The sequence below is a fragment of the Phoxinus phoxinus genome (genome assembly GCF_949152265.1).
Source record: "Phoxinus phoxinus genome assembly, chromosome: 11".
NCBI classification, from domain to species: domain Eukaryota; kingdom Metazoa; phylum Chordata; class Actinopteri; order Cypriniformes; family Leuciscidae; genus Phoxinus; species Phoxinus phoxinus.
In genome coordinates, this window is record NC_136886.1 from 8,312,687 (window position 1) to 8,338,768 (window position 26,082).

Here is a 26,082-nt window from a genome sequence, read left to right on the forward strand (position 1 = left end):
TGGCCCCATCTGATTTAAACTGATTCATAATGTGTTTTATTTATCCTGAAAACAAACATTTTAAATGAATTGAAATATCCTAAAAGCAAGCAGGTCAAATAAAAGTGGCTTTTTAAGTGCCATTCTGGTACTTTACGTAGTCTAATTAATAAAGATTCAGTCCTGTTTTCATACACTGTGTTTTGTGATCATGCTCACTATGTAGTTTTTTTCTAAGATGCTTTTTGGATTTTCTGAGAAAATCCACAATTTGTTTCTTGAAAGAATCATTCTCGAAAATTCTACACTGAATTAAATTATTACAAATCCTGAGATTTTCAGGCACAGATGGCACAGTTTTTGAAGAACGGGGCACTTGTATTGAAACTTCATGTTCTGTATTAATCACATTTTTATCGCCAATGTGTGAACAGCTTGTAACGGAACTTAAAAAACGATGTCTTCTCTGACTTCCTAGGTTGTCAATGAAAGCTTGTAGACTCATTTTTTATGTGAAGGACTCGGAACGCTTTAGCCTGGAAAATCAAAAGAATGTGATGCTAACTCGCGCATGCAAGAACCTCTCTTCCGTTCTGTGACACGTGAAATGTTTATACAACATTCAGGATAATGCAGATAGAGCCATTCACAATGTCAATGTGTCATGCAAAGAAAAGGGACTCATTCAAACTATAGTCTCAAATAGCCATATAGTATACAGTCAAATATTCTTTAGTATTTTTAGTTTAATATACTCATTAATAGGATTAACAATTAAAAATATATACCATATTAAATTAGAAATAATTACGTTTTAAAATACTTATCTAAAATATGAACATCCTGAGCCATTTGTGTGAACCAAAAAGTTTAACTTTTTATATTTCTTTTCAAACACTTTGTCTTTGTTAAAAACCCATGTGTCCAAACACTGTGGGCTGTTAAAATGCATCATCAAATAAAGGTTGACCAGCCACATTGAGAACAGAAAGAAACCATGTTCTCGGTTTCTGTCTATTTCATCTGTTCGCTCAGTTCTGATAGCAGCATTCATCTGAGTCATCTTTCTAATTCACTCCCACATCACATCTCATCGTTCGTGAGCTACAAATCTGTGACATCAATCTGGTACCACAGAGGTGACAGCCAAATGTACTGTTCTAATTTTAAGACATCACAGGCGAGCTCCAAATTAAGGATCTGACGGGTTCTTACAACTTTTCTACAAGTTCTCTGCATTCAGTTATGAATCAGTGTTTGAAGCAGAGTGTGAACTTGAGGTTTGAAAGCTCAGGTAATCAGTACTGCAATATTTCATGTTTCTTCTGATGTGGCTAAAAACACTTTGACAGCATCTGTGTTGTATTTTGTATATTTACAATTGTGTGATTCTATCATTTTCTTATACTGTGGTCTTTGAAGCTCTTGGCTTTTCCGAACCTTAGACGTTTGTATTCTCAGCTGTCCTGGATTTTGTAAGGAACCATCTGCAAAGAATTCCAGATCAAACCTCCAATCAACATCGGCCGGTAGTAAATGTGCAAGAGTCTGTCATGAAGTTGCAACAGAGAATCCAGCAGCACATGGAGAGAAAAGGGGGCACAAAGGGGCTGGAACCCCAGAGAGCAGCTAATGATTCACATTTCATATCCCCCCACACAGGGGCCCTTGTGTCTACCATGAGGGGCCTCTTCGAGCGTTTGTTTTCACTGTGCAATCCAAAATAAATGGGAGCCGCAGATGAGGACTGGACTCTTGAGAAATTGAAATCATGAAGTCCGTAAGAAAAAACGCTAAAACCCCTCGTATCATCATCGTCTGTTGCTCATTACGTGTGTGTTCCCTTCATGATCTCTGGCTGTGTGGTGATTGGATGGTATGTGTTTCGCACCAAAAGAAACTGGTGAGGTCAATTGTGTTTAGAACCTGTTGTATCCTCCATAAGACCGCCATGCATGTATTTTTAGATTCTGGTCATACTTGTCAAAGCAGATAAATAGCCATGACATACAAAATATCAATACGCTGATGTCAGTGACAACAAAATGGCATTGATTTTGGTATTGATCTCATGTGTTCATTCGTTTAATAAGTTCAGCATTTTAGCTTCAGCATGAAATAAAAATTCATCCTCTATTTGGTAAACCAATTCAAATCAATAGATTTTTTATTTTAAATTATTTTTTAAACTTTTTTTCTTCTGGTGAAACTTTTCTGGTATCATCCTTTTCTATGGCAACATGTATCAATGCCTAAATTAATCTGATGCGGTCTGGTGGTACAAGTAGGAGCTCTCCAAAAATTCCATATGAATTGTCTTTACATATGCCAACAATTTCCATGTCCAACTTTTTTTTGGTAATCTGTTTCACTCTACGCACAATTAGAAAAGAAAATACCTGTATTTACTTCTGTTGAACTATAACAAGTAGGCATGCAGGCTAAATATAAAAAAATATATTTGTGACATCAAAAACAGCTTAAAGTAATAATAATACATTAAATATTATTTTTATGACTAGTTATTTTATAATAAAAAAATCCGAAATAAAATAATTAACAACAGGTTCTTCAGTTATCAGACACTTAAAAATAAAAATAAATAAAAACTTTTTGCACACTGAAGAATTAAAACTGTGGTTATGTGGTCATTTGGTCCTTGCATTTTCATGGCTTACTTTTATTTGAGATGGTATACCACAAGACAAAGTAAACTCCTGTATTCTATACAGCATCAAGGTGTCCCAAGTTGAACTTGACTTTTCTCCCCATAGATCCCAACTCAACGCACACTCCCCAGTGCTGCAGTTGATATATAGCAGAGTCATTAAGTCATCGAGTAGATCTCTCACTACTGCTTTCTCTCACTTCGACAGGCACACAGTCTAATTACGTTTGGCAATCGGAGAGTGTAGTAGTATTACTCTATCCGTGCCGATTATTTCTGGCGAGACTTTTAAACCGACAGCAGCGGTGATTGGGCGGCGCAGTCACGGGGTCCGCAGTCTCTTCGCCCTGCCTAGAGTCAGTCAGTCAGTCGGGGGAAGGCGAGACTGCCTGCAAGCGCTTCTCTCTGTGTGGATCCACCATACACACATACACGCTCACACGGACCTTCACACACAATTATTGTTAATTACTGAACCCTTTTCGGTCTTTTGAGAGTCTGTTTTTCCACCATGGGCGACAAAAAGAGCCCGACCAGGTAAGAAAGCGTCAACAGTCGATAGTTTCCGAGGCGATTTTGGTGACCGCGCGGCTGTTTTTCGCTCGGTGGACATTCGGATGCTTTTCTCGAGGAGTGTTTCTCCTTTCTCTCAGAAACAAGCGCAGCTATGGCGGCTTTCTCTTCTTCACATAGGACTCTAAACACTTCTCAGTGCCTCTCAGACAAAGAGATTTTCTTCCTACGGGATACGCCTGGCCTCTTCGGACGGGGTTTTTGGTCGAAGTTCAACGTTAAATGGACCGTTTTTGACATTCAATTTCACGCCGTTCACCGACGCGATATCTTTAGCTCGCTGGCTAATGTTAGCTGTCGTGCCAGCGGACACCAATCTAGAGAGTGTATTATATATGTGTTAAGACCGGTGACTAGGAGCTGTTGAGAATAACCGTGGCTAGTTAGCTGGTTAGCGTGTATTTCCAGTATTTTCCGGTTCTAATAAACCGCCCTCGCGCGTCACGGGTCGGATTTTCTGTCACTTTCTGTGCCACTTCGGATACGTTAAACGATTTCGAGACAGTAAAAGTAGGGGTGTAGGATGTTAGGGGGGCAAACATGGAGGTTGACCTTTATAATTTGGGCTTCTTTTTTTGTTATTTAAGGCCAAAAAGACAAGCCAAACCGACAGCGGACGACGGATTTTGGGACTGTAGCGTGTGCACTTTCAGAAACAGTGCCGAAGCCTTCAAATGCAGCATCTGTGATGTACGGAAGGGCACGTCTACCAGGTATGGGCATTTACACTGGACTTCTGCAGCATTGCAATCCTTCTCTCTCTTATCTCATCCTCACTAATGCAGCTGATTGTAATGCTTTACTTGTTGATATGCTCTTTAAGATTCCTTGAAACACCAGTCCTCTCATGCGAGTTAAATGTCATTTCTTCAGTCTGATGACTGGCACTAGAATGGAGTGTGGCAGCCAGCCCGTGCAGTCACTGCAGTGATAGGCAAACTTTCTTTGTCCTGCATTAGCTTGAACACAATTTATTGCATTGTATTTTCGTGCAGATGCTTTCAGTGCAGCTCCATGGTCATGCATGCTTGCAGATGCATACCTGCTATTGCAGTGTTTGCATGTGTGGCTCGAGTCAGATTTCCAATTTAAATCCATGGCTGGCATTTGTTGGGTTTGATCAAAGGCATTTGTTGTTCAGAATCAGATCAAGAACAGGAAAACATTTTCTTGGGTTTCCTGTCTTATTAAAGTGGTTGCAACAGTTTAAAGGTCAATCAGGTGTCAGACATTCTTCAGGATGTGCCATTTGTTTTGACACATCTGCAAGTGTAACAATTTCTGCTTGATTTAAGAATTAGTCTAACATGGGGCTCACTTGAAATAAAGCTTAGGGCGAAGAAGCAGACGTTAATGTTGTTTTTCTGGTTTGCCTAATTGAATGATTTCATTACTCTAATTACTATGCTGCTCATTTGGAAGCTGTCACTAACAGGTCTGGGTGTGCTTGTCCATTCATAAAGGTGCATTTACTCCAGTGGTTCTCATTTTGTTTCCTGGAGGTCACTCTTATGTAACCCTTAGTTTAGGATGTCTGGATGTAACCTCTGCTAATTATATGTGTTGTTAAAAAAAAATTGAGGATCAACTATTCTAATGGCTTCGAAGCTCCTCGTAAGATGTCAAAGTGACTACAGGGTGCACGCTCCCGTATCCATGTATTATTTGCCTGCTGTTTCATTTTTGCAATATATTTGATGTACTTCTTTTTGCATGCTATATTTCAGGATAGAACACTGATCATATTTTAGTTGTTAAATAAGGGGTACTCCAGAATCCGGATTGAGAACCACTGATTAGATCGTCAAATGAATGTGTTCGTGTTGCCTGAAATGCCATCGTGGTTGTATTCCTGTAAGCGTATGTAGCTGTGTATCCTCAGTTACGTATGTTCTACGTCTGTCTGGCCTGCGCCGTTTGTTATGATGTGTGAACCCGCCAACACTTCTCATCAGCTGACTGATGTGGTGTCTACAGCTATGAGTAATATGCGGCTGCACGCAGTAATCCCCGAGCTCTAACCTTTTCATCTGCTCTTTTACACCCAGTGCTTTTCTGACATTTGGGGGAAAGAAGAGGTGTCGGGACAAGTCAGACACTCCAAAGTGGCGTATTTGTCAATAACGATTAGTCAGCTTATTCCCTTCGCAAACCCTTAGCTCATGGATCTGTTTGCAGAAATCATAGTAATGACAGGAAATGATGCCATGCGTGTCGGAAACCCCTCGTCTCACTCTCGCTGGCAGCAGCCCAGCTCCTATCAGTCTGCTAAATAGAAATCGTACGATATTGCTGATGAGAGCCGCTCTGTCTCTGTTTGATCTGCGCTGTCAAGCTTTGATGGATGCGATTTGTTTGCTGATGTAAGAAGCCTGGCTCCCTTTGTAATGAGGACTAATTAGGCATCTTGTCCACGTTTGATGTATTCCAGTGGTGCACGGGGGGAGCGTGGGGTGCTCGCAGAGGAACGATGCGCTCTCTTACAAGGGTGCAGCAGTTTATGCTCCCAGCTCAGCACCTTTTATCTCGGTTTCCCTCAGTGAATGGGTCTTTGTGGTGTGATAACGCATTCCACTCACCAATTATTTTATCTTTGTTGGTCTTTGGAGTTCAAAGAATGCAGCAACCCCCTGTGCAAGGATGTATGTAGATTAGCAATGCATGTTTGTTTGTTTTTCGTCATGTAAAGAAACTCTGTTTAAAATGTCGGGATTGTTGCGTTGCTTAATCTGATTCCTGAGCACATTGGGTTCTGGGAGATTATGTTCATGCAGCGTCCCACAAACTTGGCTGCAGGAGAGTGTGCATGGTGTCGGTAGACTTAAGATGGTAATTAAAGGCAACTTTTAGGGATAAATGTTAATTGAGCATAGCAGATTATCTTTTGCTCAACTGAATCACTAACAGACCTCATAAAGGTTTGGATGTTCACTTATAGACTGGGCAATTTGACGCTCAACAGTGTGCTAATGAAGTGTTGAATGAATTATATGTATGGCTTTCATGCTCGTGTATCCGCTACTTGCAGGACTGTATGATTTGGATGACATCTTTGCCGGAAGGCATGTCTCTTGTTGTTTTTTTTCCCACACAGCAGCTGCACACTTCATAAACTCGTTCGCTTTGTGTTGCCATGGCAGTAGAGGTTATCTAGGGTTACGCTACTGTCAACCCAGCATAAATTTATCCTGAATCACTCTGGGCTTGTCGCATGTTAGGCTAGACGTGTGGTCTATATTATTTGTGAGGTAGCACTTTTGGATTCAAGTTGCCTTAAGATGGCTTTAATCTTCCATTCTTACTAATCTGAACTAAAAAAAACAGCTTCAAGCAAAACTTCAGAACGATCTTCTTTCCTCTGAGCCCATCGAAATCAAATTTCCTCACACCGCATTCCTTGCAGACCTTAAAGCATCATGTTTTAATATTAGATTGGAATCCTGAGAACAGGAGTGAAGAATGCGACACCTTGTTTCTGTATCAGATTCCGTGGTTTCTATGTTCCAAGATGCATATCAGTCACCCACAGGTTAGAGGGAAGAATCCATTAGGGGTTTCTTAAGTTGATTGATGCGCTGGATCAGGGGGAAGTGCCATTTGGCTTTTGTGTTACCTTGATCTTCAATGCGGGTGTACTTTTACTTCCCCTGAAGCTCCCTGCCAGGTCCCAGACAAAGTTTTTCATCCTTTAAACAAGTGTCCAAGTAGTTTTGTTTCTTCCTATGTCAGTATTGATGAAAGCAAACATTCAAGACACAAGAAATGTTTTACCACTCAATGATAGAGGTGGGGAAAATCGATTCACAGATGCATTGCAGTTCCTTTACAGTTCTGGACTAAGCCGCAAAATATCATTCTATTTTTTTTTTTACGTTATTAAAAATTCTGTTTATTGATAAACTAAAGCATACACGGGACAAAACATTACAGATATAGATGTTTGCTGCATTCTTGCAGAAACATCTTTTTAAATGCATTTGCAGCAGCATAAATAAATTTAAAGGGAACATGTATTTATTAACTCCTCACTGTATTTACACACACTCAATAGTTGATTAGTCTTGTGCACATCCACAGAAATCAAGACACGCACTGATTGACATAGTTGACGTTTTTTCCGATATGTTATTTAATTTACACTGAATGAAAACTGTAGAGCCGCCTCTTATTGTATTTCTATTGATTGACCAGAGCAGTTTTTTTTTCAGAATCTTCCATAGAATTTGGCAACTGCTCTCTTTAACTCTTAAAAGATTTGAAAGTCGCTGAATCAAAATTCAATCAAGTAATGAGGTGTCTTCAACATTCCCACCCATACTCAACAGACTGTTTTAGTGTCTCTCTCGTGTCATGTAAAGGTAGACACACAGAGCAAGCTGATAGAATATTAAGTATGTCACAGTGCAAGAATTTCATACAATCTTTGTGATGCCATGGGAAATTGAGGCTTTAAGTGTCTTGTTCCGCTTGGAATAACATAATATTGTCTTGACACTATTGATTCGTGAAATCAACAAGGGTGGCAGAGATTCTGTGTGTGTAATTGATGGAGCAGAGATTTACAATCCAGTAATTTTCTTCGCCATTGCTTGAGTGCAGATTGTTGAGGATAATGAAATTACATAATCAGACTGCTAACACTGTGTCAAATTCCCCCATGCCTCTACAAACACACTTAGACACACTTTTGCTTATCCACAGTTATCAGCATTTAGACCTGCTCTAAACCACAGGCATAAGCTTTTAATCTATACCAGTGTGTTAATTGAGGGTTTAAAACTTCTGAGATTGCAGACATTAAAGTGAATGAGCACACTTAGTCGTTTTTCACTAGAGCAAAAATGAGAGATCGGAATGCGTGAGATTTTGTCTTGTTGAGGTCAAATAGATGTTAAGTAGTGAGTGATGGACCAATATATTAGCCAGATTGATTCTAATCAAACATTATATAGCCATTGGGATTGGCAGAATCTTCCAACAGGTAATGAACATGTTATTGTAAAGTATTTTAATGTTCAATACTTTTTTTTTTTCACTTTTATGAAGACTGCATCGTATTTCCTGTCCTTGTATATAGTGTGGTCCAAATGTCAGACCAACAGAGAAAATGGTTCTATTTTAAATGCATGATTTTTTATTATTATTTCTATTTTCTTTTTGTTTCTTTTTTATTATTATTTCATTTTCTTATTTTAAGTTTTTATTAATATTATCAGCATAATATTCTGCTAGTTTAAATCCAATACAATATTGTTTAGTAAATGTTACGTAAATCTCATTTGCTGTCTTTAAATTGTATTAGCCTACAGCGGGGTCCAAAAGTCTGAGACCACTATTGAAAATGTTTTGTTAATATATAACTTTTAATTAATTTATATTATCATCAGCATAATAGTCTTGTTAATATTTTTGACAATGGATGTACATGAATGTTTAGAAATATTTTATTTGCTTTTACAGCAGCATTTAACAAGTTTGCACAGAACCTGATGATCAATTTTATTTTTTGTTTTACATATTATAACTAATATTATGTTTTATACTTTTTAAACTCTTATACCTTTTATGATTATTTTCAGGTTAAAATAGGATGTTAAATCCCAGATTTTCAGAGTATTCTCTCAGACTTTTGGACCTCTTTGCCCTGGTGGTACCAGTTGATGCTTAGTATTGAGTTTGAACCGTGTGTGTGTGTGTTTGGGTGGGCTGAAATAGGCTTGAAAGTGATTTAGCAACAGAGAAATTGCTGGCCATGTGATTCTGAAGGGAGACAGATGACAAGGCACCAGGGAGGAGATAAAAAGGGCCCCAAAAGAATGGAGAGAGTGAATGAATGCAAGAGAGCGAGTGTGCGTGTTGTACGTGTGTGCGCTGTGAGGAGGGGGTTGTGGGCCACTGCATGCTGAGTTTGATGGACGGCTCTGTTGGGATGTGCTCACTCAGCCAAGAGGCTCTCAGAGGGAAGGCAGAATGGAGCACATCATTACCCAGCGCTGGGAAGCACTGGGCTCACCCTCCTTCAACTCCCGCTCTCCTCCGCATGTCATTCAGTCAGTGGAGCAGAGGAGGCTGCCGTTCGCCTGACTCATGCATATCTCACGTAACACAGTCAGTGACGTTCGGTGACCACACTTAATCAGCTAACTGAGTAGGAACTGAAGCGGTTGTGCTCGCTGTAGTCTGCGGAGCGCTGGGTAATGCTGATGAAGATGCTAAGGCAGACTGACTGCTAGAGTGACTGACAGCTTGTCTTGATTGGAGCTGGAATCTGTTTTTGCCGGAGGAAATATAAAGCTATTACAATCTGCAGCTCTGCTTGTATGTAGATGTTAGCGCTAAGAGGATTAGTCAGCCTACTTTATTGCTTGCTGATGTGTTTTTCTATGACATTAAATTCTTCAGAGCAGTAAGGGCATGGATTTGCAGATAATGTATGAAAGTGATGGCGAGGGAAATATCTTTTCTGTGAACTCTTCGTGTGAAGGTTTTATTTTACAACGGCAGTCTGTTTGAAAACTCTGTCACGTGGCCCCTAGAAGTATTTAGACTCGTCACATACAAAATATAAAATCAAGCATCTGAAAAGAAATGCTGCTAGAGCCATTTAAAAAAAAAAAAAAAAAAATTACGGTAAACCAATTTTATTTGACAACCTGTCTCCAAATACAGTTTGTCTTAAGAACTCTGCTTCTATTGTTTTAATAATTTTATACTTCATGAAATGTTCTGCTTGCAAATTGAGCTTCAAAAATGTATTTAAATGCCACTTGCTTTTATATTTTAATGCAGTAACTTTAAGTGCGACTTTAGTGTTCAAATACTTTGTCTCCAGATATTTTAGTTGTGTGGGAGTAACTACTCAGTACTGAAACTTTTCTCTCAGTGCAAAAGTGAATCACAAAGGAGCAGTTCAGCGACAAGACATGGTTTCCTATTTGAGCGCTTAACAAAAAGTGCTTCTTTGTTGCATTTCTACTTATTAGTTTAGCAGAGCAGGCCAGTCTAGACATAAATATTCAGTAAGTTGTTGTTGAATAGGGTGCATATTGCACAGCCTTTAGCTCGTTCATACTAATTAGAAGAGTGACCTGTAATTATACAGGTCAGAGGCAACGGCAGGACACAAGGTTGAGTGAGTCTGATAGAAAAAGTATCACTCTTTCAGGTCCTCATATGAAAAGAAACATGACAAGCTTCTGCTGATAGATGGATCCCTATGTGGGTTACACACAAACTCTACACCTGGTTTGCAGTCTGAGTGATGAGGGGAATTGTGTGGTTTCCTTTGGTGAAAGGTCAGACAACACAGGAAGCTTCTCTTGGATGGATCAAAAAAGAGAAAGAGATGTTTAGAGAGAAAGAGATGTTCATGTCTGCTTTTTTGCTAGTTTTAGACAGGCCCACACAGAGTCTCTGTGCCTGATTTCCATATACAAAATGCAGGTCATGTTTGTTATGCCACTCCATGAACAAATTGTGTTGGGAGGAAAAAACCCTGGTACTACTTTCAACGGTCTCTTTTTTGTGTTTTTTTTTTTATATTTTGTTCTTTTAGTAATGTTTGTAATTTTTAGGCATTATTTAGTCATATAAATGTTGTTAATTTATAAAATTAGAAACTAAACCTATTATGTAATATTTAGCTTGATCTCTCGACGTGACAATCAAAAAAAAGTTTTTTTTTTTTGGTGTTCTATTTTATTTATTTAATTACTTACTTTTTTTATGTTATCCGCTAACTGCCCCGTTTTCACATTGCATTTCACATCCACATATTATGAGAGCAGTTAGATTTTTCACCACAGCTGAGATCTCCTCCCCAGAGACCAATTTCCTCTGGGAAGAAGGAGGGCAGAATCCCTCCAGAAGGTGGAGATGAATGTTTAATGTTCTCCACCCAGTCGAGAGCGACAGCACGGGAACCCAGGGCCTGTTCTCTAGGTGCTCTCTTCACTATCTCCGTTCTGTACAGCAGGCACAAAGCCACTAATCGCTTGGTAGAATGGCTTATGGGAGCCCGGTCCCAGAGCTTGTTCAGCACACGTGCACACATGGCAGCTTCATCATCCCCCACCAGCCAAACGCTTAATACTGCTACGCCAGAGGATCAAGGCGCTCCTCGAACTGCCACTGCACATAACTGTCGCGCTTGCCGTGATGTAAGAGGCGAACCATGTTAAATCTAGTGGTGAATCTCACGGATGCTGTCAGGAAACGTCTAAAAAGTTTAGCATATTTTTAGGACAAATATGAATGTTTTTTGCACTGCTTTTTTTTCTTTCTTTCTTTTTTTTTTTGAGTCCTCCATCTGAGATTAATTACATCCATAGGCTCAGTAGAGAGTCTGGGTTCAGTTTAACTAACTAGCCTTATCCCTTAAATGACAACAGGTTTCTTTATCGATTGCAATCTGCCTATAAAGGTACAGCACCTTGTAGTCCAATACCATGCATAAGTATCAGATATGTATCCCATTGACCTGACTGTCCTCTCTCCAGGGCACTTTGTGGCCCCATAGCATGCAAGAGTCAATGACCATGATTGCCTGCTTATGCTGCACTTGAATTGGAGAGCTGTGTTAATTGAGCGCTTTTTGTAGCCTCTCTTCACTGGAGCGTTCTCTCATTCTGTCTTGCCTCTACATGCAATCTGTTTCATTTAACGCAGCCATAATTTACTGCACCGCTAACGTTTGTGTAACTGAAGCCTAGACTGGAGCCTCACCGAAATGCCAACCTCTCTAGGAATGAAAGAGCCTCCATGTGTGGTGTCATTAATTACAGCGCATCAGTTTAAAGTGACACATGCCACCATGGGGGGCTTTTCAGGCCAAGGCTTGTTTTCTCACAGTTCCACCACGTTTACAAAATGACCAGTTGTATATTTAAAAAAAAAAAAGAATAATTTATATAATTTAATGCCTTTAAAAATATATTTTTAATCTACTTCAGTTTGAAAAAAAATGTAGTATTATTGTATTACATTCAATGATATACAATAATTTGTCTAAATAGGGTTTTCACAGACATGAGAATACACTGCTCAAAAAATACGTGACATTTCCAAATTGAGTCTAGTGCTCTTTCTTGCTACAGCGGCCATTTTTTCGATTGCCATGTGCTCTAATAATAAATTTAACCTATGATTAATATTTAATAGTTGTTTAGTTTTCGAATGTTGAAGATTAGTTCATTTTACATAGTGAGGTGTTGCTCCAATCTCTGAGAGATCTCCTAATAAACAGAGAAGGAGATAATGGTATTTTAATCTTAAGAATAATGTAGTTTCTCCAAAATCTCTGACCTTCTCTGAACCTCTGTTTGATAATGATAATTACATCTCAGAGATTATTTTAATTTTGTATATTTTGTTTTGTCGTTTTAATATACAACTGAGAAAGGTGAATAGCCAGGTCCAACAAGACCATTTAAGCTAAGAAACCCTTTTGAAAAACCTTAGCTATAAATCAATATAAATAATTGTAATTGCATACTGCAATTGCAACTGGGATTCTTTGCAATGAGAATGGTGGATCTTGAAGGTTGTACTGTTTGAGATTTTTAATGGTCCATGAATTTTTACTTGGTTTAATGCACAATTTGGCTCAACATTTTCTGCTTCAATATTCCTGATAATATTTTAATAATTATTAAAAAAATAAAATAAGAGTATTTATGAATATATTACAATATGACCCTCTAATTTATCCACTGTGGAAAAAAAAAAAAACTCCTGTACACTGGAGAAAAATGTATGGATTATCATGTAAATTTCTTTAGAGAGAAATATTATTTTTTCTATTTTTTTTTTACACAGGATGGAATGCTCTCACCATTACTGAGAGCTAATTACGTCTGTTTCATCCATACTGGAAGCTGGAGGGTTCCCTTGTGCAGGAACTCCACTTATGCCTCACAGAAGTAATGTAACTTCACGTTACAGGAAATCCCTAATGTGGACAAAGGCATCATGCTATCGTTAGCTGAATAAGAAGATAGAAAGACTGACTGATTAAATTTGAAGACAATAATCACACTACTTCCGCAATATGGTGTATTTGAGTGTACTTCATCATAATAATAAAGTAAAGGCCTATTTATAATGCGATGCTAATCGACATAGCCTTTATCACTGTATAGAATACTATAAAATATATTGTCTGCATCATTCTATAAGAAGCCAAATCAGCTCACAAAAGAAAGTTATTTCAAACACTCGACTGACGTTATGAAGTGAGTTTGAAGTAAAAACATGTTATTAAATGTTATCTTTTGTTGGACAACAGGTTTATAAACGCTTTGCATTACAATATCTTACACTCAAGATTACACTCGCGTGTTGCTTTTTCAAATGCACATTATAAGCAACTCACAGTGGTTTCAGAGATCGAGCAGCATTTACAACTGATCACTAACACGCTGTGCTATTTATTTATTACAAATATTAAAAAATCGCAGCTTTTGCGATTTCATAATCGCACAAAGCCAAGTCGCAATTTCGATTTAATTTTGATGAATCATGTAGCCCTAGGATACAGTGTTCTACACAGTGTGCGATATTGTGTACTGCAGATTTTGTCAAATGTAGGTCATCCAGATGGTTCCATGCATAAAGAAAATGCTCAATGCTCAATACACAGTATACATACTCTATACAGCAGTAATGGACCTTAGCTAGAGGTAGGCAACATTTAATTTAATGCAAATGAAAATAAGGTTCTGAGGGAGAGAGATACAGTAGTTTGTCTTTACATAGCAATTTTTTTGGATTTTTGTCAACAGGAAATGTTTTGAAAAGACGTACTCTGTGTTTTGTCAGCTGAATGACGGACACCAAAGTATACAACAGTAAATTGTCCCTCACAGCGTTGTGTTCATTGAAGTGAAATTAAATGTGGCATATGCCCTGACTAATCCATAAGAGTATTATGAAATTCCACAACACAGTCTCTCAACCACAATGACCTCTCTCATCCAGCTCCGTTCAAGTTTCCCTTGACTTGACAACTAACGTCTGTTCGCTAATGTGAGTTGGGTCAGTATTCATCTCAAACTGTATGCCATTTCTCTCTTCCCATTGGAGAGGTGCCACCTGTGTTCATACACGAGTCCCAGTCAACAGGGTGAGGTTGTGATGAGGCGGTCATGTGTCGATCAGTAAATAATGCATTGTGTGGGTTTTGTCGTGCTCAGTGAGTGTTGACAGCAGTCCTGACATGCCAGTGAGCTCTCGTGGCCGAGTTACAGCTGGCACTGATTCATGGCTCAAACACTCAGCCTGTTTCTGTCTCTCTAAACTGCCCCTGATACAAATCTCCCCTCGTGGCAGGAGATCCACCAAGGGAAGGTTAATCAAATCAATCACAGGCCTGTCTGCCGGGCTGACCTCAGGTTGGAAGGGATTTCTGGATCCCCCTCAGGAGGTAAACTAAGCCAAGTACCTGTTAAGTGGAGGATCGTGCACTTTTGACAAAACCCCAGTCTAGATTAGAGCAAATTACCCAGTGCTAAATGTACTACAGTGAATAGACTGTGTGTGTGCGTGCGTGCGTGTCACATTTACACCGCGGTTAATCTCAAATCAGAAGATACAGCTATAATATGGTTTGGTGAAGTAGAAAAAAGTTCCGCTAAAGTTTGTTTCTGTCAATGGATATGTACCGCATGAGTTTCACGTTAGAGTAGCGGTCCAGTCAACTGTTAAGTATGTAAAACTTAATCTGTTGTGGACATCACAATTCCTTATTTGTTGTGTTGCTGAAAGCATGGCAAGTGAGGAGATACGCTGCGGATAGAGCTGCTGCCTGTAGGCCTCTCGTGATAATTAAATAACCGTCTGATCGCGATCATTTGATATAACTGCAGTGTTTCAGGCGACCGCAATTATTGCACTCGTTTATACGGTATGCCTTCTGCACAAGGGGGAGTCATGGACCAAAAGAAATAGACAAGCACTAATTAAGTTTCCCTGCAATATTTTCAAAGGCTTCTGATGCCATTCCATAGCTTAATGTGAGGGACAGAAGTATATTTACATCATTAAATTAAAGTTCACGGAAACTCGTCTTCCCTCCTCTGCAGCTGTCAATCATTATCCGTTCAGCATTCAAACAGCTCACCTCGTCCGTTTACGACAGGTTGCACTGTTATACTCTCTCCAATATGATATATGCTTGATCTGTAGAAAAGGGACTAAGCTATGGATTTGCATAAATGATTTAGTGGATTCTGGATTGTGTTAAACAAATAAAAAAGTGACCATAAATTCATACTGTATATAAATGATACATAGTATGGCCTTTTCTGTGATTCACCAGTTTGTTGTGTTTTTTTTTTTTTTTTTTTTTTTTTTCAGTTATTTACTGCTGCAAAATTACAACTTACAAAGGATTAAATTCATAAATTATTTAATTAATGAAGTACACAAAAAACATTTATGATAAAGCTCTAAAACAGGCAATTAATCGTCATAACCGCAATTACTTTTTTAGACAATTAATCCTCAGCCAAATTTCATAATCATGACAGGCCTAGCTGCCTGCATCATATACATCTCTTGTCTGGGAACATTCTGGCTTCCCAATTCATTATAACTGTGATGGTCGAAAAAATTTACTCTCTTTGTAAACTTCGTTCAATGCGAATGCCGTATGCTTAAGGCAATACATCTAATATGACCAGAGTCATATATGCGTCATCACCCAGGTGTTGATAGTGCGCATGCGCAGGTGAGACCAAAACAGCACACATTGTGCACTCAGTGCTCAGTGTCGGACAGACTCAAAACACTAACGAAAGCGCTGAGTAGGGCTTGATAAGCGTGAAAGACAGTTGACAGAACTGTGCGTGTTTTTAAGCCTTGCCAATTTAAACAAGCGCATGAAGACGCTTGACAGCTTGCGCTTTGTGAAGTTTTCTGTGTGCACATCTGAAGCATGCACGCATATCTTAGTATCTTTGTCAAAAAATCGATATTTCAATATGTCCCATTTATTCAATGTCCATCTAGTCCAGTTTTCAGGTAAATACAGTCAGTTTTGGAACGTAAATTGTTGAGAGAAAATGCATGTGGTGTAACAGTAAATTGGATCATAGTTAGATTATAACACAGCAGACTGTTAATCATACTCTGGAATGGATATGTTGCCTTTATAGCATAAATGTAAAAAAAAAAAAAAAAAACTTAAACAATTGTTTGCTTTTCCTTAGTTATTCTGCTGTGTGTTAGTTCCTGATGTCTCTTTTTTTTCTTCCCTTGACCAGCACAGGCCATATGCATACTATTCCCACATGCTCTAAAAGATGCTCTTCAGTATCATTTGCCAGCGGGCCCTAAAGCTCATCTAGATTCCTTGCAGAGGTTGTATTGATTGGAGTTGTGCTGGCCTCTTGAACATGATTCCCCATTATGAGGGATTGATTGGCTTCACATTGGCTGGTCTCTGTGAAAAAGGCGTCTGTATCGCATCAGTCATAGGGAGTGAAAGAACCATCGCTATCTAAGGGCCACATGTTTTCTTCAAACCACCAGTAGACAGCTGTTAGTGTTATGCATGGTTATATATTGGTTTGAGTTGAAAGGCATCAACAGGACCATTTGGTCTTGGGATCACTATACCTGCTTCTATCATTACTTCAGTTGCATTCTGCCTCGTTTATTATTCTGTGACCTCTTACACTCCTAACTAGGCACAACATGACATGATTTTAGCGATAACCTTTTGAGACAAATGTTGTGCAGCTCAACAGTCATAGCCAGTCAGTGCAATGTGTGGATGAGTTGTTATTATGCATGCTTTCTTGCAGTCATAAATGTCCTCTACACAAATATGTGAACACAATGATTCAGTCTCGTTTTAACATTCCAAATGTAGCCTATTCTCAGGTTTATTTTCTGTGGTTTCCTTCCGTGAGAACACCTGTTAAGTGGGACAGTACAATACATTGGCTAAGCCTTCATGTTTGTGCATTTACGTGAGTGTATTGAGTAGGCTATGTCTGGCCTTAATCTTTCATTCATGAGTTTTAAGAATCTAACCGCAATCTAAACAGCTGAACTTTCCCAACTGCGACTGATCTGAAATCTTGAGGTGAAGAGGACTCCCGAGTCTAAATGTTTAGACAAACCAACAAAAAAAAAAAAACACTTGTGGGCTTCAGCCCCATGATCAGTTGAAATCCTCTGTTACCCCCAGCTGCTGCCAGATGTTGGCCATTATGCTTGAGGAACGTGAGTTGGCTCGGGCTGCATGGCGCTCTGCCTCAGATCTCAGACACAGCCCCTCGGCTTTTAATTAACTCAACACCGCACCGAGGAGAGAGAGCCTCCAGCTTTCCATCGTTACAGAATGTGTGTGCGCACAGAAGCAAAAAGGCTTCCTCACCCACATGGATACTATTCTTTAGTAGAAAAAAATTATATTCTCATTTTTATAAATAACTTCTTACCTGGTTACTTTTAAACCTGGTATATTCATGATGCACATGAGAACAGATGAATATTGTGCAGTTTCAGGCTTGCACTTTTTGTAAATTGAGTTCTTGTCTTTGAACATGCAAGTGCATAACGGAAATCTGGTTGTAAGAAATTATACAAATATCTGATTTCACTAAATAACTTATGTTTGGGTCTATTCCTCCGACAAATCTATTGTATGTTTTTATAAGACTTGAGATCAAGTTGTATGGACTATACAATTATACTATACAATTAAATAATACTATTTTTATGGCACTCTTATGGTACGTTTTTTTTTTGGAGTGCCCATATATTCTGCTTTTGTACATAATATTAATGTTTTAGACCTTCATTTTTTAAATAATATTTTCCCTCTCTGTGCTACTTTTTATACCCCAAGTTTTGTTATAGCTTGTTTGTTCAGCGAACAGCCAGACCGAAAACCGCTTTCTATCCGGTTTGTGACAAATGGGGCCAAACCTTCTAGCTAATCTGATTAGTCCCTATGACAATGACATGCTGCAAATGTCCCACCCTATGATCCTCACAGTCATTTATTAAAGGAGTAGAGTAATGAGATTACACATTCAGCAGACCCACACAGCTGGCGATGGGCTGTCATCACATTCGGGGACCAGTGAAAGGGTTTTAGTCACTGAAATGCCTGCAGGGGGCATTACCTGGTTAGGTATGGCTTAAAGTCTTCATCACAATCCACAGAATATGTGCTTTAAAATGTTTTTGTGTAAACACTGACTGAGGTGGATTACATGCAGACATGCAATGGAGAGGAGACCTTTTGATGCTGTACAATGAATTTCTGGTCAAATGTTATTAACGTAATTCTGTATGTTTGCTCTAAAGAGCTTTTTTATGAAATATAAATAAAATTAAACGTAGAACTTATAAATAACTTATTTCAACTCATATTATAGTCATATTATATACATAAATAATTATTTTAAATGATTTGGTATTTATTTATATATAAATAAAGGGGGCTCGACATTAAGCCTTTTCATGTGCTTTTCAAATTTGTCATTCACTTGTCAGAGTAAAAAAGTTGCTTGTCATACTTCACCTCAAATTTCTGTTGTAGGTGTATCTCAGTAAATGCAATGGGTTTCCCCCCCTAAACCTGAGGGACAAGACAAGGTTAATTTCTGTGGTAATCAAATGCAGAGATGTTTGAGCTTGTGTTGAACCAAGAACATTCATTTGAAAAAGACATTATTTTACTTCAGACATTGATACTTTAAATATTGAACTTGTACTTGTCAATAACCTAAAGGCTCACCAGATGAGTGAAGAGTTTACTCAATTGGTCTGTGGCACTCTGATACTATCAACTCTGTTTGTCCCCACAGGAAACCCCGGATAAACTCCCAGCTGGTGGCACAGCAGGTGGCCCAGCAGTATGCCACCCCTCCTCCCCCAAAGAAAGAGAAGAAGGAGAAGCCAGAGAGGCCTGAGAAAGATCGGGCCGAGGGGGAGCGTCCCGACAGAAATCCTCCCGACATCGAACGCACGGACGTGGACACGGAAAAGGACAAGGACAAATGCGAGAAGGATCAACCTGACAAAGAGAAGAAGGACCGGGAGAAAGAAATCATCCCAGCCATCACCAAGAAACCCAACAGCAAAAAGAACAAGTCCGTTAATCACCAGTAAGAATTTGAGAAACGTCTGATTTATGCTTTATGGCATTTGTAATCAAAAGACTTTCTCTTTACAGACCCAAGTCAGACACCCATCAAAGCCCACCCAGTGAGCGAAACAGCATTCAGTCCGGCAAATCCACAACCAAAACTAAAAACTCTCACATCTCCAGGTATCTAACCTTTATTTTTGTATTTATTCTTTTTCGTTTCTTTTTAAGCAGTGACAGGATCAGCAGTCATCCTATGGAAAAACGCTCGCTCTGCTCCGCACCATTATGAATGCACTTTTTACATCTTCTATTTTACAATAGTTCTGCACTATTTTCAGTATTTGTTTATTTTCCAGTAAAAGACTGGCAGCAAAGATGCCTACAATGTACTGTATTTCTACAGTATTAACTGTAAAAATACATGCAGTACATTTCTGTGATTATTTAAATGTATTAGACACAAAAAAATGGTGAGGTAAAAACAACCCAAATTGCGTCATTTTGGCAACAGCTCTAGGTCAAAAGGGAACCTCAAAATAGGTTGGAAATTAAAATCCCACTGGTAATTGCTACAGTAATAGGTTAATAAAAAGGTGAACATTTATTTATAAATAAAAACACTCAAAATGGACAAAAATATTGTAAATGCAATGTGAACATTTGTAAGAAAAAGTGCATAAAAGAAAACAAACTCATACTCTTTTGTATAGCTTATACAGTTAAATGAAATTCGGGTTTAAAAGTTTGACCAAATTTGATTGGTTATTTATTTATTTTATTTTTTCTCCCGCCAACGAGCACTAGATGACCAAAAACACCAGGCTGAGTGCCATCAAGAAATACACAGTCTGAAAGCCTTAATAAACACTGAAATTTGGGAATAAATGATGTATTGCAGTAAATCGACAGGATTTTACCCTCTATTTAAAGCTAGAGTAGGTTTTGTTGGAGAGCTAGCCAGATTTGAAAGTGGCACCTCTTCTAAGCTCCGCCCCCTCCTGTCAGTGCTCCGTCCAAAGCTACGCCCCCCCACAAACATGAACGCGCATCCACATTTGGAGTCAGCTGCATGTACAGTACCTACCAGTGATGCGCGGGTTGATCCAAAATGAGCGGGTGCCTGCGCCCGCGGTTACGAGTCATCCAAAAATATTTTTAATGATATTCGGGTCGCGGTCGGTCGGGTCGTTTACCTTTGTAATTTATATAGTACTAGACACAATGTTCTATGAAATACATAGATAGGTCTACACTTTATTGGCTGAATGCGCGAGGATGACGCACGAGCAGTCTGCAGATGACAGTGGGAAATCCTTATTTACCTTTTGAATGTTGAGCGCATTATTAACTTTTGAATAAAAGCTGACGCGGGACAAAATGCCCGATTTCCCAACGCGTTGAACTGAGCAATGCCATTGTGCCATTTTAATAGGCTACTTTTAAACGCATATAGCTCAGTAATGTCAGTTTTATGTAGCCTATTTGCTGAGAGGGGGCGGGATTTTTGTTGGGAAAGTCCGGGGAGAGACGCACAAGTCGATTAGACTGGATAAACACATGCAGCATCTTAATTGTTAAGAAAATGAAACGAAATAAATGAATAAATCAAGCCTTTATTACAAAACACTAGGCTATATCATACAGCATTCAGAAAAATGCGCACCCCTAGTTCCTCCGTCTAAGCAGGCGGGTTAGTTGAAAACGTCGGTCGGGTGCGGGTTGTTGACCCGCGCATCACTGCTGTGCACGCAGTGGTGCTCGGGCACGAGACATGAAGGCATCTGATTGGTTCTTTACATTCGCACCGAATGGCAGTGATTGGTCAGAGTTTTTACTGTCCTACAGCTGCTACAGAGGTCAGATTTTTTTCATTCCTTTTTCTGAACACATAATGTATTGACTACTATCAGAATGGAAGGACCATTTCACCCAGTATAATAAAAAATGTTTCTGAACAGGATTACCAACCCTACCTTTAATGCGTTTATAATCGCTCACTTGTACGCATTGTTAAACGTTATTCATTGCATTGTTCAATTTTTCAGTAATTTTGAAAGTAAAATTTCAAATAAATGCTGTTTTTTTATAACTCTATTCATCAAAGAGTCATGGAGAAAAAACTATTGCCGGTCCAAATAAAACACATACTGCTCCAAATCAGGTGCTTGTACAGGTGCCTGTACCCTGCCCCCCACCCCCCCAGAAATGCTCACATAGTCTGGAAAGGCGAAGACGCTTCTATTAGAAACTGCCATACAATTTCATAATCATTTTTAATGTTGCTATTTAAAAGCCCAAATAATGGTAGTGTAATAATACAAACTGATCTGACTTGAGAATGTGTTGCAAGTCAGTCTGACAGTGAACAAAGCTGGCAGTCAGCAGTGACAAAAATCACTGTAGAAACTGCTCTGATTCACAAATGCCCCCCCCCCCCCCTTCTATCTCTCTCTCTCTCTCTCTCTCTCTCTCTCTCTCTCTCTCTGTGTGTCTCTCTCTATCCCTTTCTCTCTGAATGAGCGAGTCGTGGGCTGATCTCAAATGAGCAGCACAGTTTTTACTCCCACACACGCCCTGTTGGCTGCCGTCCCACCATTCTGTTTCTGTCTGCTTCTGCCAGAGCTCATTGTGTCACATTGTCTTGGAGGCATACTAACAACTGAGGCTAATGCCAATCAATGAGATTTAGCTTTGTGCTTTTGCTATGCACACAACCCTGGAAATATGTCTCTCTCTTTTTTTAAAGATTTTGTGTTTAGCTTTTTGTGTAAATGTCAGTTTTGGTGATGTTTAACTTTTGAAATGTCTGCTGTTCAGTGATAATCTGGCTGATCTCTGTTCATATTTATCTAGAGCAAACAAATGAGAACCTGGTCTTATTTTCTCTCAAAACCATCTTTTGTCCTTACATTTCTGCATTCCAAGCAGTGTTTAGTGATTTTTACTCCTAAATGTTAGCGCTAGTGAGAGAGTAACATGTTAGTTACTTCTGTCTTTTGCATTAAAAGCTGTGTGGGTGGACTGTTTTTACTGTGGACAAGTGTTTGACCCCTCGACGTGGTTTGCATGAAACAACCATCCTTTTCTCCATTTAATATGAATAATTCTCTCTCTCTTTCCACATCCGCAGGCCCAAGCTGAAGAACATTGACAGGAGCACAGCCCAGCAGCTGGCCATCACTGTGGGGAACGTCACAGTGATCATAACAGACTTTAAGGAGAAGACCCGCACCTCCTCCACCTCGTCCTCCACAGTCACCTCCAGCGCCGGCTCTGAACAGCAGCACCAGAGCTCCGGCTCCGAGAGCATGGACAAGGGCTCATCCCGTGCTTCGACCCCAAAGGGAGAGCTCTCGGCCGGGCACGATGAGTCATTCTGAGCGCCACGGACGCTGTCGAGACCGCAGGGATGTACTTTGCCTCCATTTTCCCCTCACCTTGCCCTGAGCCAACTCATGTTCATTTCCATCACTGAAAGGGGGATTTATGGTCCTCTTACCCACACTCACATACGTACACATACATTTGTGTGAATGGTGCAAACTGGACCATGGTATTGGGTCGTTGGGCAACCTGTACCTCATTTCCCTTTCTGGAGACATCCCACTCTTGTATGTATTGTTTTATATTTGTACATGGATGTCCAGCTGAATCAACTTTTTTTTGTTTTGTTAAAAAAATTATATATGTAAATGTCCACTGTGCACAATAACCACCGACATTTTAACTATTCTGGACCATTATTGCTCTTATTTATTATATTGCATCTTTCTACTTTTTCTTCAGTTTCACACAGCTAAAGTAGCTCAAGCCGACGGCTCCCCTTTAGTGTTGAAACAATCTTGCTGGAGATTCCTGAGAAACTTCCCGCAATGGTGCTAGATACACTGTGAAATGGTTTCAGTCCTCAGACTGACGTTCACACCATAGAAACAGATCCCTCTACTCTTGAAAACAATGGAAATACATTTGTCCTGGTGTCAGGCTGCATTCTTCTGTTGCTTTGTTTTGGGATTTTAGTTTGTTCCGTTTTGCGAGACTGGTCTGAACATTTGTGCACTGGGGGTCCCTAGATCTGGTTTCGTCAATGAACTGAACGGATGGTGTTTTGCATCCGCTTTGTTATGGAGAAGACAGCTGGGATTCAAAAACTGCAAGGAGACATTGCGAGCATGATGTCAGCTTTGAACATTCGGAACTGAGCTTTCTAAATGCTCCACTTGGCTTAACGTCTGGTTTTGCAAATGTATTTGAAACGTTTTATTTGACAGCTTTTGATGTCCTTCATGGTCTACATAGTATGATGTATTGTAAAAACACTAAAAGGGTTTGACGTCTCAAAGGTCCGCAAGGCCTTTAACGTTGAAGAACTTATTTTGCGATTTCTAGTTCTTTTTGATTCGAAAGAAACCAATTTTAATGTTAAGGCTATACTCAGCCTTGTTTTAATCTGAAGGCAAACGTGTGACTTTCCTTCCCATTATTTTCAGAAACTTACATGATGGAGAGCAGTGCTGTATTTACTAAAACAGTCCCACCGCTAGAATCCAGAGATATGCTGAACATGAGCTTCAAACTGTCATTGAATGCATGGGAACTCAGTCTCACAAGCATTCAGTAACAACATTTAAAAAAAATGAGTTTACTTGGGTGTCATGAAAAATTGACAAGCATGATTTCACTCAACATTACCGATCCCCATTGACTCCAAATACTCGAGCTGTCTAGCTGGCGTTTCCCACAAATCTAAAAGTCAGCAAATCGTCCCTTTGAACTGTATTAAACTTGTACAAAGTATGTGTATATGATATGAGTTTTATTTATTGAAGGACCAAAGGAATTTGATATTGATGACATGCTAGGCAAATGAATAATTCAAAATGTAATTACCATACGTGTGATATATAACATTTTAATAAAGTCTAATATAATCCATTTCAAATGTGTAATTCTTGTCCTCTTGATATATGCAGAATATTTGTATACTTGTAAATTCATAGACATTCAAGTCAAATCTGTAAAGGCAACACCGACTTCTGTCTTTGTACCGCGTGTTAATTCTGCTACGGCATCGAATTATTACAGTGAATTCCCATCGAGCTGTTTTCCCTCCTTGAATTGTTCTTTTAATCTTTTGTATGTTTTGAAATGAAGAGGTAAATGGACACTTGGATGCTTTGAATGGGAAACTGCTTCTGTTAACAACCTTCATTAGCAGAAGTAGACAGACTAATCAGCATCTTGTATAAATGAAGGCTTTACTGGGTTGTTTTAAAGGGGTTAAACGTGTGTCTTCTGTATTTGTGATGTTAACCAACCAAACCGGTATTGATTGTTGAATACAAAGCATTTCAGTTGTATTGATATTGATTTTGTTTTGTTACCCATTTAGATCAGTGCAATTCAAGATAGACACTATTCGTAAAACCTTTTCTTTTACTCAAAGTATGCAAAGTAATAACCAGAATGGGAGATGTTTGACATCACAAATCACTGGGGGTTTAATTATTCTGCATTGTTCAGATTGTTGAGATTTTAGTACATTTTAACCCCTGCAAAGTTATTGGATTTGCAATGTATAGCTTAAAAAAAAAAAACGTTTCGTAAAATGTATGAATATAGCCATCTTTTCACTTGCCTTATCCGCTGTCAAAAACGGTTACCTGAATTTTGTAAAATTGTAAAGGAAAAAAAGAACAAACTGAATTGTATCTTAATTTATTCAAATTTGAGGAGAAAAAACAATTGCTGAATTTAAATTGCTTTATGTATAACTCAAAGTGGTGCAAAAGCCAACATATTAGGCTATGAATAGCAATGGAGCTAAACTTTTTTTTTTTTTACGCGCAAGCAGTTCTGTTCTTGTGTACGACCAGTAACCTTAATTTACTGTGTAAAGATGGTTACATTTTTGTAGCTTTTTTTTTTTTTTTTTTTTTTGTCAGAAACCCAAATATAGAATGCGTGTTTACATATGCTATAGCGTTTGTATAGTCCTGGCTCCTTTCATTTTGTCAATATCTTGTAAAAAGATGCTTTCTACAGTTTTCTTTTGCATAATAATTTTTCCTTTTGTTAGTAAAAATCTTTTTTTTTTCCTTCTGGTTATTTTTCTTGCTAGTTGCTGGTATTTGTAAATTCTGTTTTGAGCTCATTATTTTAATTGTAAATGTACATTTTACTGCCCTTTCTCTTACTTTGTTTTAACTGATCACTGCTCCTTGTCTATAGCTGATACAATGCTAACATCGACAGACTTCTGGCATGTGCACGACTTTGCTTTTAGAGGCTTCTTTATCATTTCCCATGCTTCCAGTAGAAATGTCTATTGATGCATTTTGCTTGTGTTTTTTCCACAAATAAAATGTCCAATTTATCTAACGTGATGTTTTTGGTCTTTTTCATACAATTGTACTTCAACACACCCAAAGCTAAAATAACTCTCAAATACAGTGACCCCAAAATCCAATTAGACACCAAGGTTGTTTTAGACCAGGAAATATCCATTTAATTTATCATATCTTCCTGTTATATTTATATTTCTTTCAAATAAATGTCATTTGGTTTCATATTTTATCTAATGCAATGACGTTTATTGCAGCTGAAGTGTCCAAATACTGTAGAGCTTCGATAACCTTTAATAGCTTTTGATGCAAATAATATGGTATGCAGAATAAAAGCTTTCTCCTCAGCGTGAGTGATGTGTGCAGCTCTGATAGTGAGTCCTGGTACCCTGAGGCATGCTGGGAGCTGT

At 38.8% G+C, this 26,082-nt stretch overlaps 1 protein-coding gene across 1 annotated transcript; it reads left to right on the forward strand.

The window, feature by feature from the left end:
* The first annotated feature begins 2,777 nt into the window (after positions 1-2,777).
* On the forward strand, positions 2,778-25,268 carry rybpb (RING1 and YY1 binding protein b). The gene is made up of 5 exons (XM_079629587.1): positions 2,778-3,184; positions 3,808-3,933; positions 19,045-19,329; positions 19,413-19,508; positions 22,459-25,268. Exons 1-5 carry the CDS (start codon positions 3,159-3,161, stop codon positions 22,706-22,708), a joined length of 783 nt encoding a protein of 260 aa, XP_079485713.1. The 5' UTR covers positions 2,778-3,158; the 3' UTR covers positions 22,709-25,268.
* The last annotated feature ends 814 nt before the right edge of the window (positions 25,269-26,082 follow it).

Coding starts and splice junctions, on each gene's coding strand:
- rybpb (XM_079629587.1), top strand. CDS start 3,159: ATGGGCGACAAAAAGAGCCCGACCAG. Junction 3,185..3,807: donor GACAAAAAGAGCCCGACCAG/GTAAGAAAGCGT, acceptor TTGTTATTTAAG/GCCAAAAAGACAAGCCAAAC. Junction 19,330..19,412: donor CCCAACAGCAAAAAGAACAA/GTCCGTTAATCA, acceptor TTCTCTTTACAG/ACCCAAGTCAGACACCCATC.